General features: G+C 45.0%; 1 protein-coding gene across 1 annotated transcript; it reads right to left on the reverse strand.

Annotated features, from left to right (window-relative positions):
- Positions 1-6,218: 6,218 nt before the first annotated feature.
- gjd4 (gap junction protein delta 4) lies at positions 6,219-8,275 on the reverse strand. Its single transcript, XM_067252265.1, has 2 exons — positions 8,212-8,275; positions 6,219-7,405 (listed from the first exon to the last, which is right to left on the reverse strand). Exons 1-2 carry the CDS (start codon positions 8,273-8,275, stop codon positions 6,219-6,221), a joined length of 1,251 nt encoding a protein of 416 aa, XP_067108366.1.
- Positions 8,276-12,240: the final 3,965 nt, after the last annotated feature.

Below are 12,240 nucleotides of genomic sequence, written 5' to 3' on the forward strand. Positions count from 1 at the left end.
ATGTCACGTTCTGTGTAACCTAGTATTTTGAATCTCCTACCAGTCTCAGTGTTGAGTTGTGGACACAAAGGGCAGCGGTAGCCTGCTTTTGAGAGACTCTGTCAAAGGGAACTCTCAACCATCAAACAAGTGTAATTAGAGCCAGGGGTTGAGTTGGAACATCTCTGTAATTGTTGAACTCCTCTTCACGTGCTTGCCGAGGCTCGCTTCTTTATTTAGTAAAAGAGGAGCGAATGAATAGTCTAAATGTAGGGAACGGGCCCTTTTCATCTGCTGAAACTTTGATCTTTTCTTCAACGGCAAAGAATAAAGGTGACGTGTAGTTAGAAGTGTCTGTCAGATGTGCCAAGTTTTTCCTAAATGTCCAATTTGCGCCGTTGTGCTCTGATGGACGTTGAATTAGAGAAGGGTTTGGACTCTGGACTTTGGTTTGTCAGAGGAAAGGAGAAAGCAGTTAGGCCTCAGCCGCTGTTAGTATTTCATAGAGCTGAATTGAAACATCTCCCCCATCAAACGACGCTTGTATTAGAGGAGACAAGACTCAGACATGAATGATATTGAAATGGCAATGGAAGCTCCACGGGTGGCCTGTCCACGTGATCTCACATCTTAAAACCCCCTCTGAGTGAGGTGGCTTTGCTACTAATGTATCACCATGTCCAATTACATTTACATTTAGTCATTTAGCAGACGCTCTTATCCAGAGCGACTTACAGCAAGTACAGGGACATTCCCCCGAGGCAAGTAGGGTGAAGTGCCTTGCCCAAGGACACAACGTCAGTTGGCATGACCGGGAATCGAACTGGCGACCTTCGGATTACTAGCCCGACTCCCTCACCGCTCAGCCACCTGACTCCTCGGTTAACCCAATGCAGTTAGCAGTTAGCAGTTAGCATCCTCGGTTAACCCAATGCAGTTAGCATTAGATGATACAATGTAGAACTGTCTTTAATCTTTACGTCAACTGTGATTTTCCCTTGTAGAAAGTAATATTCAATATCTTAGAATGTGTAGCTGCTCTGGCAGATGGAAGGTCAGCTGTCTTTAAGTCTGTATTCAGTACACATGACTAAACAGTGTTTTTTTTGTTGATAAGTTGAGACAACATTCAGGTGTTCACTTGCTTCTGAAGCTCTAATCACATATTGGTATTTTTGCTTGTAGGTTGACACATGAACAACAATCCAACCGTTAAACTTGTTGTTGTTAAAATTCAAAGTATCTGATGCATCTTGAAGTAGACTTGGATTATTTCGTTTGAGTAAATGGATTGAGTTTACGGTTCTAAACGATTTAACGAAAACTGGATTTATGTAAGGGGACAAGTAATGGAATTACCCATCACATACTGGAGAAACACTGATTCATACTACCATCTTGTGGCGAAAGTTAGACGGTGCCCCTGCCTTTGCGATGACACTGTCCAGGCGCGGAGCAAGCCCTAGTTTGGCGGATTGACACAGCAATATAATTATGAGAGAGACGCCTTTTTTTCTGCTGGAGGCCGTGATTCTTATTCTGGAATTTTATTTGGTTAAGTTAAACAGTGAGCCAGGGAGTGTCCTTTTGGATAGTGTTCACATGGATCAGAAGATTTATTCACTAACGTCAGCCGTATGGATGGTTTCTAATCTGTGGTTTCATGGATGGTTTAAATTCAATGTTTGCTAAATTCCTCTATGCCCCAACATGTTCTTTGAGTCGTTTTTTGTCTGGTGTGTCAGTCTTCAAATATCTACACATCAAACAGACCTTCTTATCCTATCCGCAACTATTTGGCCTATACAGACAATGTACAAATGTATTGGCATTTTGTGCTATGGCAACAAGTGACAACCTCCCAAATAATTAAGTATCCTGATTCAGCTCAGGCATCTACTGATAAATAATGTGATGAATTACGATATGATTGCAGTGAGCAAATGAACCGATTTAGTGCATCGACATATCCAATCATGCACTCAACAATTCTAACGCGTCTACAACTGTCCAAACAAAGAGTGCGCGCGGATGACCGCTGAAATGACCGATTAAGCCGTTACTGGAGCGAACCCACGTCCAACATCCAGGGAATGAGAACTATAAAATGGAGAGCGTGTGTGATGTCCTCAGGCCTGCCCAACGAGCCGAGAAACGACCCCAGACGCAGCGCGGTGATTGACTCGTCTTCTTTCCTAATCAGCGGCCTCCAGCTCGGCTAGTGTTGTGTTCTCTCATGTCGGGAGAAGCTTTCTGACATAGCTAGCCATCAAATATTAATCTAGCCGTTTGATGAGAGGCAGACATGGGAACTGAGCGGGGTGATAGCCGGGTCATTGTTATTAATGCTATTGATCGCTGGCTGGTTGCCATTCCCGGTCTGGAAGAATTTAATCTGCTGGAGCATGATGGGAGATAGGGTGGAGGAGGGAGTATATCTGCATTACTACAAAGACATACAGAGAAGAGAGGACCGCGCGGAGGGAGCAGCCACTTCACAGTGAACTCAGATCATCTGGTCCCTAGAAATCCTAACGGACCTGGTCGATAAGTCATCAATCCCTTTGTAACTCCTTGACTGCTATGGACTCGCTGCATTTTATATTAATCCGCTATGAGATCAAACAGAGTGTAAAGTACGATGTAGTGTAGATGTAAATATTTTAGAAGTAGATGATTGACTCTATGAAAGCACACAACCAGTTACATCTTCACAGTCCCTGGAGTCCACATCTATGTAGATTGAGCTCTGTGTAACTGTTCAACTTCGTGACCCTCTCCTCATGAACGATAAGGTTTGGGGCCCTGGTTTCGTGTACTCAGTCCCTGCAGGCCCGTTGGAGACACAGATGTTGGGGGAGTATGGGGTTCTCAGACAGCCCTGTCAGACGTTTATTTGATCATACACATGGGGATAGAAACTGCAAAAGAGCTGCAAAGTATAATTTATTTAGATGCAGGAAGGGAACTGTTGTAATGGGAAATGCCTTCCTACTGGAAAATTCTCACCTCCTCCAACATATTTATGTTGACGTGCTTCTTTTTTTACACCATTATACAGCAAGCAACAGCCACTTTCAGTTCCAAAATCATGGATCAGATTTTTTGCAAAAAAGGACACAAGCTCTGTAAGCCAACTTCTCTATTTTTGGTCTCTGAATAAAAAGGAATGGAGCCAGAGTTGGAGGACAGAAATGACAGCATGACTACCAGACTGCCAGACTGCCGAGGGTCATTGTTACAGAGTTACAGTCTGTCTTCTCTGTAACAATGACCCTACAGCGGATCATTAGACCATCAATGAATCCAGAGTTCACACACACACACATCAGAACATTGTGTTCTCACTGCCCTCCATGACTTACAGACACTCATGGGAAAAGTTCCTCTGATATCTGAGGGGCTGAATGCTTTTCCAGACTCTAGAAGGATTGTTTCAACTGTGACCTTCACCAGGAGTGAATACAACCAGAGTATTTTTTCAACCTTTCGAAAGTTATATATCCACCCAAAAATCCAACCTTTGGTTTCAACCCCCGAAAAAATTCTGAACCCTATAATTTTTTTTTTCCAACCTTTCAAAACGTTTTTTTTTCAGAACTTTATCGATTTTTTTTTTTCAACCTTTCAAAACTTTTCTTGTAAACCTTTAAAAAAAGATCTGATTTTTTTTTTCAAAAATATTTTTTTAACTTTTAACTTTTTCCCCGCACACACACAACACGGCACAAAAGTTTCTCTTTTTTGAAAAAACTTTTTTCAACCTTTCTAAACTTTTTTTTTCCACAAATATTTTTTCACACACAGTGAAAGGAGAGGTGAGGAGAGAGGAGATATCATGCCACCAAATAAAAGTAATGAGCCTGGCTTGAAAATATAAGAAGTAAAAAGTGCAGATATTTGGGTAAAAAAGTAAAAAGTTGTCAGAAAAATTTATAGTGAAGTGAAGTACTGATACCAGAAGAATCGACTTAAGTACCGTAACGAAGTATCTCTGGAAAACAAATACACAAAATAAAACTATTTTGACAATCCAAACAAAATTCAAAAACCCATCATTTTCAAAAGTAATAATAAGGAATTATTATTTTAATAATTGCGTGAAATGTGATCTATATAAAAGTTGCTCTGGATAAGAGCGTCTGCTAAAATGACTAAATGTAAAATGACTAAATGTAAATGACTAAATGTAAAAGCTGACTGACTTTCAGTTGAAACCTTACATTCCAGTTTGTACCACTGGAGGGCAGTGTGTTATATTTAAAAAATCTCAAATGCTCCATCAGTTGACCAAATCAATGCATTTCATTGACATAGGGGGATATAATATACACTGATATAGACTCCACAGATCCTTTCTACTGGTTAGTACTTTTAACACTCTAGTAGCCGTGGTCAAATCATCTTCACATTTAAAATCATCCAAACACAAAATACTCTCAAAGTCATAGTAAAGTAAATAAGACAAATAGAACATTGCCATATCCGTGAAACAAAGGTAGCCGCAATGTTTGTTATCCGCGTCTTACAAGATGCGGTCACATATAGTATTTCTACCAGTTCAGTCCTCAACAGTTCAGTTCTCCCCCATCCTAGAACAACAGCGATCAAGGGGGGAGAGACAGAGGCTCAGACTGGTCACTCTCATCACAACAAATCAGACTCTGCTTTTGTTGTCGTCTTCAAAGAGCCCTTATGAGGATCGAGAAACAGAGAATGGCTAAACAGACAGATGAAGAGCGATCCCCTTACACACGGTCTTCCCCCCTGGCAACGTCAAACTCGACCACAGTCTGCGAGACTCAGATTAATCTTGGACTCTGCTACGTAACATAAACCTCCATCACTGGTTTTAGTCATGACACCACAACACTCCAGACACAGGAGACACTGAATGGGATGCCAGTAACCTAGGAACAAAGCGCATACGAGATCTGCTCAACCGACAGTTCACTGGATGAAATAGCACATGTCAGATGTCTCCTATATCAGGGGCAATACGTCTGTCTGGCAATGAAAGGACATTAATACAGGGGTTATACGAAAATGTCAGTCACGCCCAAGGGTACTTCATCAAATGGATGAATTTCGTGGTGCCATGACACATTTTATAGCGTGTCAAAGACATCGAATGCTTTTCACCACTTTTGACACGAGCCCGACAGATCCAGTCAGCGCGCCAGACGCAGGCTACTATTTTCCAAGAGACGGTGAGTGACATCCCGCAACCTGAAGGGCAGACCAACAGGGCTGTAAGATACCAGTGTCTTGTTTCACTGGAGCACAGCCCTCTATTTTCAGTGTCCAGTGTGTCTCTGAAGCCCAAACTCCAAAGCCTTTGGAGGCCTTGAAATAGAGTGACAAGCCATCACCATAAATACAGAGCCCTATCGGGGGCTGTAATTGCTTTGTGAGCCCATGTGAGCCCCCAGGGTTGGAAATCTGCTGTGTCCTTCACTTCTGAAGGAAAGTCTTCCTTCCTCCTTGACATGGTGCTGTGGAGGAACACCTTACTGGGAACTGGTTGGCTAATGGCTATAGCTGGCTGGCTGGCACACTTCTGTCTGTCCAACCCTTTGTGTAACTTTATCTCTTTAATTGTATGCTTCAACTTAGTCTTACCCCGCAACCACAATTTATTATTGACACATGTCCACTAATGACTTTTTACACCACTCATTACAACCAAATATTGACACTTCCGGGGTCAGAGTTCAGGAGTGGTGTCAGTGCCCCAGGCAGGGGACCAGAGAGAGCAGGACAGGTCAAGGTATGTCTCTGTTCACTGACAGTGAGTCAGGGTTAGCTAATGCTAACAACAGCAACAGGTGGTTACACAGTTATAGATCCACCCAAGGTAGGGCTTGACTCAAGGACGCTGTAGGCGGCTAATTTTGCTGTTGTGTGTCCTACACTTTAGTGCTCTTCTGTTGAAAAACCAAAGTCATTCAGTCTCTTTTGTGATGTTCACTGAGCGTTGTTTTGAGAGTGTAGTTGGTGTAAGTGAACAAAGTGCAGAATTTGAACTCTTTGGTTTGTTGCCTTCACGTCAGAATGAACTGGGAGTGGTGATACTGGGAGGGGTGATACTGGGAGGGGTGATACTGGGAAGGCAACCCACGTTTGCAGCCCATGTATGATCTTCTCACAACCCTGAGGAGTGCGGTCTCCCTGGTCTCACGTGACATTCCTCAGTCCCGCGGGAAAACGAAACCAGCTCGGAGCTCCAGCTCTCCGAGTCACACCCACTCAGACATCTTGTCCTGCCCCTCCTCGCTCGCCCCCAGCTCCCCACCGCTCGTCAGCTCCACCAGCGTGTACTGACCCATCCTCCGGGTGCGCACCGCCGTGGACGCGTCCAGGGGTCCTGGCCCCGGGGGTGGAGCTAGGTCTCGTCTGGGCGGCGGAGGCGGCTTGAGGCGACCACGTTTACTGACCCGTATGAGGAGTGGCGATCCCGTGGGCAGCGGAGGACAGAGCGCCACCTCGCTCCCCCCTGCCTCGGGCCCGTCCTCCAGGTGAGGGGGGAAGTCACTGGCACCTAGCGGGGTGGAGCTTGCCAGTCCAGGGGACAGAGTGCCATGAGGGGGTAAAGGGAGATCCAAACGGGCCCCCACCGAACCACCACCGACCGTGCTGGAGCACTTACTGGCCGGTCTTTTCCGGAAGCTTCCGCCAGGCTCTCCCTGATCCTGGGCTAGAGGGAGGGTGGCGTCCACCCCCATGCCCCCTGCTGGCGACAGGAAGTAGTGCTCCTCCTCGTACAGATTCTCCACCAGCATCTTCCTCCGGCACCTCTGCCTAAGGGAGCGTTTGATGGCGCAGAACAGGTCGACCACGTTGAGAAGCAGCGACAGAGCCGCCGTCCCCAGCATGAAGTTGAGCATGACCGTCTTCTCGGTGGGCCGGGAGATGTAGCAGTCCACCTGCGTGGTGCACGGGTTCTGCTGGCACAGGAACCTGCGGGGGATGTAGAACCCAAACAGGTAGTAGTGTGCCGCCCCGAAGCCAGCCTCCAGCAAGATCCGGAAGAGAAGTTGGAGGATGTAGACTCCGTTGAAGCGCTGGTCTGCCTTCAGAGGAACCGTGTTCCTCAAGATTTTCTTCCTGAAGGACTCCTGGCGGATCTTGTACAGAGGTCCAGAGCCGGGCGGGTCCGAGGTGTCGGGGTCGGGGTCGAGGCCTGACGAAACCTTATGCACCACGTAGATGATGAAGGTGACGTAGGGGAGGCAGAGGGCGGTCAGCTGGACCAGCCAGAAGCGGAAGAGCGAGACGGGAGCGAAGAGGTCGTAGCACACGTTGGCACAGCCGGGCTGGATGGTGTTGCACACAAATCGCTCCTGCTCGTCCTGGTAGAGAGGGTAGCCGGCCAGCAGCAGGACCCCGACCCTCAGCAGGACCATCAGGATCAGCCACACCTTCCCTGGGGGACACAGACACATTTACATTTAGTCATTTAGCAGACGCTCTTATCCAGAGCGACTTACAGTAAGTACAGGGACATTCCCCCTGAGGCAAGTAGGGTGAAGTGCCTTAGCCCAAGGACACAACGTCATTTGGCATGGCTGGGAATCGAACTGGCAACCTTCAGATTACTAGCCCGACTCCCTCACCGCTCAGCCACCTGCCTCCCACAGGGACACAGCTCCAATACAAGCCCTCTGCAGGGGAGACATTCTGATGTTCTTGGTTGAGTATCTCGCTAGCCGTGTCTGAACCTGGGATTAACTTCATGTTCAAAAGGTTTCTAATTATCCTGTCCTACGCTTGAAAGACATCTTGAGATCGTTTTTTTCCCCGTCGGTCATTGAGTAGTTCAGTCATTAAGTTGAAAACTGGTGCAGACAGATAGGCAGTTAGTTTTACTACAGAAGATGAGTCATCAGATTTTTTTTTAACTGTGTTAAAACAAGAATATACCCTCTGATGTCAGCCACTTAGGGTGAACCGGCTAGAGAACACACCGTTCTCACTTTGTTCTCTGATCGTCCACGTGTCATGCAGTCAATCATGAAAACACTTAACACTGTCAGCAGAACAGCACTAACTAATCGTATTAAAAAACATGATATAGAATTTGCTGGCGAAAAATGAAAGATTTAATTTGTATACTATGAGTGTGACTATAACTGTTTTTGGCAGTTGGTCAGTTTTGAAAAAGACACCTTCCTTCGATATCTGACCAAGTCTATAAGCACTGTTTACATCTACAAAGCCCACCATACTCACCAACCAGGGTAATGTTGTGGCTGACAGAAACAAAGAGGATCTCAGAAGTGCTCATCCTCCCCATGTCGTCTGCCGAACGCAGCTCTTTCAGTACAGCCAGTCTTCCTGCAGGCCCAAGTCTCGGACCAGGAACACTGTCTCCTGTCCTCCGTAACACACACAGGATCACCAGAAACTCTCCCCAGCCCAGAGAGTCCACAGGAGGCTGTGTGTCCAGTCTGCCCCAGGCAGCTTTGACCTCCTCCAGTCACTGTAGCCAGCCACCTCAGACAGACCTCAATCTCCACCAGGTGAAAGCCCGGTAGTCCTGCTAGTGGAAGTGGAATCTCCCGGGGCTGCTCTGGGGTAATCCTACCCAGAGCCGATGGCGTTTCCTTGGGCTTTACGCAGCGGCGGCCCCCCTCCAGAGCTCCAGCACCTCAGACCTGCCTCTGTCTCTGCCCCCGTCCTGGCGACAACTGTTCTCAGACAACAGAAGATGGGAGTTGTGAGCCCCATTGTGGGGCTATTCTTACCACTGGCCAAGGCACGTTGCTATCCTGTCGGCATTGCCGAGATATTTCAGGGTTGTTTGTCCTTGCAGGAGAATAACAAGCCGGTGGATTACTCTCCTCTAAATTGCTGTATTAAGTTCTGAGGCACAATGGAAGGCATGTAAGAGCCAGACCCAAGCTAGGTCAAATACCTGCTTCTGGGGGTCAGTGTGTCATCATCTTATCATGTGTAAGATCGTGGACTTGGCACTGGTTGTCGATTTTAGATAGGTTGTGTATAAATGGAATTAGTTGAAGATTTATGACACTGAATACACAATAATTGATAGTGAGCCAATTTCACAATAATTGATAGTGAGCCATGTCCTTTGTACATGTCTGTATCTCTGTATTTATTAAACCAGAGTAAGAATTGACCAGCCTTACTTTCCGCATGAAGATCATCCATATGAAATATTCATCTATGGGGTTGACTTTGAGTGAGTGTATTGGTCTTTTTTCATTCATTCATACTTTCATTTCCCAACGTGTGGTGTCCCGGACAGAGACTTCCGAAGTTGCAAAGCCTGGACGTAGCCCCCTTTGCGTGCGTCTTCCCTCCCGGAGAGGAGGGCATCTAAACGGGACACACGGCAGGGAAAGACAGGGCTAGTCCTCTAATCACTGGAGCTTTACGTTGATTCAGAGCTAAAATTCCATTTGACGGTGTGGACATGCCTCTCATATGGAGTTGGTGGGGGTGAGTTATGTTTGAAGATTTTACATTGTGTATAGCGCTTTCACTTTCAGATCCGTGTTAAGTACGATGACTGCGGAGGATTTGCAGTGAGGTTGGCGAAGCCTCGGGGAACATCAATATTGAACATCAATATTGAAGTGCGAATGTTTGCCTGTGTTATTTGGTATTGGGTGTGCGTTGGGAGCGAGATGATTACTAGTAATCCCTCGGTTTTGTCCTAAAATGTCAGTGCAGAAAATCAATTGACTCGTGGAGTTATTTAAAATGCTACTTGTTACACTATTTGAAAAGCAAATGTGGGTGTTTAGACACGCTCCTTAATAACTGTGTTGTTGTGTAGGCGAAACACTAATTCTAACTAACACTAATCTCTCTTCTGAGCCGAAGTCATTTCACCGTCCGAGAGGCCGCATAAACAATCAAGGCATTGTCTTTGAATACAAATTCAAGTCTGTATCTTATAGTGCAAATGTTTACGTGCGAATTTCCACTGTCGTAACAGGTAGACCAGCAGTGATTTCCTTATCAATTTGACACCAAGATACACGGAAACAGTGAGTTTACACTCCCCTACAGATAAACATGATAAACATTCTAGCGTGTTTGGGGACCGTGTTACTGATGCAGTCTTTCTAACAGGATTTGTGACGCTCTTTCTCTCCCATGCTCTTTCTATCTAACTCAATTTCACGAGGCATGAGGCAGTGATTAACCACCGAGTCTGACAAAGAGCCTTGCAGAAGTGTGGCTGTAGTAAGGACCGGAAGGTGATAATCTCTCCCCCCCTTTAACCGAGCGTTTCATCACAGACACATTTAGAAGTGTTAAGCAGGCCTTACCATTACTAAGTTTGAGGGAGGTGTGTGTGTGTGTGTGTGTGTGTGTGTGTGTGTGTGTGGGGGGGGGGGGGGGGGTCGGTTAGGGTATGAAGGTCATTCACTCTCTGGGAGATATTTAATAGGACATTAAACAACACTTAAAATAAACGTATACAGAAAATGATACTGATATTCAATTGAAGGAGATTGATTTAAGAATTAACTGTATTGAGAATGCTTTTATTGCAAGGTTTAAAAGTTTATTTATTGTGCAGGTTTTCTAAACATTGCTTCAGAGGAATTGAGAGAGTCAATTGAAATCATAGTTTAAAAACGAAAAGACAGAAGGAGAGTCTGTATGCTGGTCTCCAGCCCTGTAGGGCTGCAGAACCGCAGGGCTGCAGAAACGCAGGCCTGCAGAACCAGGTTCACTTCACAGAACAGAAGTTACAGTTCGACTACTGGACGGGATGGCCAGAGGGACAGATAGATCTGCTTTTGGCAAACTGAGAAGGATAAACTTAACAGACCTACCGGGAAGTAGAATCAAACAGCAACAAGAGTCTTACAAATCATATAAAACATTTTAAAAGAAAAGGAAAAAAAAAAATACAAAAAGAAAAGTTCACAACTACAGCAGTCACAAGAATTGAATGAGTAAAATCCTAAAATTCTGATAAAGAGATGTGTGTGAGAGAGACAGAGAGAGAGAAGGAAAATATAAGCGTAAACCCTATGCAGAGGTAGAGTTCAGTCCACAAGACTATCACACCATGGGCAGCCTAACATATTCCACAGTCTAGTCGTGCTTCTATGGACGTGCTGAATTCATTTCAGGAAAGCCATCATCGGACTGCACTGTATGCACACACAGACACACACACACAATAAATAGGCTATATAATATTTGAACATCTTTGACTCACAACCAACGCCTCAGCCGACTGTTAAGTTTCTGTTTCCCTTAGAAGACACTTGGACTTGAAGTTTTTCACAGCACCATGTATTCCATCTCTAGGTCTTTCCACTTGGTTTATCTTGTGCAAAAGCCAGACTATTCAGTGGTACAATAACACCGGCAAAGAATAGTCCTTCATAACTACTTTGGCATTTCATTCCATCCCTTTTTACAGTATCTTTGTTTAATGAAAGTCCTGTGTGTGAATTGCTGTTCTTACAGACTTATAAAATGTCATACAATCACACAGAAAACACCATATCAATGTGAAGTGTAAGAGGTAAAAGGCTATATCTGTCTAAATGGAATGTTTGGGTGTGAAATGAAATTGGTCTCACATTGAAGGATACCACACAATATTAATCTGTATCAAATATTTTGAGAATCCAAATTTTCCTGTGGTTTGATAGTCCTTGGTCCACCACTATCCTCAATCTGTCAACAGTCTGATCAGATAGAAATACTTCAACAAACTGCTCATTGTTTGAAAGTTACAGTGTGATATTGCTCGGCACACTGAAATCTCGTATACACTGTACAAAACCGTCATTTTGCAAAATAGTCAACAAACTGTATTCTTACTGCTTTTGTGAGAAGTGTCCATGTTTAAAAACGTCCTGGAGAGTTATAGAACACAGCAGGACGTAACCAGAGAAAAACATGCAGAGAGACTTTGCTTCCGAAAGTCGACGTGCTTTTTCTTTGTGACTGAGAAAAAACGACAAGGAAATATTCAAGGTTGTGAACAATAAACGGTCCCCTTTGTGTATTTACACTTCCTCTGGTAACCAGGGACATACGGTCATCATGCTGCACTATACTTTTACAGGCACCACATGGTCAGAACAATGGCAGTGAACATATCACACCGCAAGTTCACGGTAGAAAAGACAGGCTTGCTTGTGTAGCTGACGTGCTATCCATCCCCTTAGACTGCTGAAGTGTATGTTGTTGGAGAGCCTGTGTATGTGCTAGTTTTTGATAGTGGCACATTAAATATTGCTTGGTTTATTTAAAGAT

Source organism: Osmerus mordax, chromosome 15, assembly GCF_038355195.1.
Source record: "Osmerus mordax isolate fOsmMor3 chromosome 15, fOsmMor3.pri, whole genome shotgun sequence".
Classification (NCBI taxonomy): domain Eukaryota; kingdom Metazoa; phylum Chordata; class Actinopteri; order Osmeriformes; family Osmeridae; genus Osmerus; species Osmerus mordax.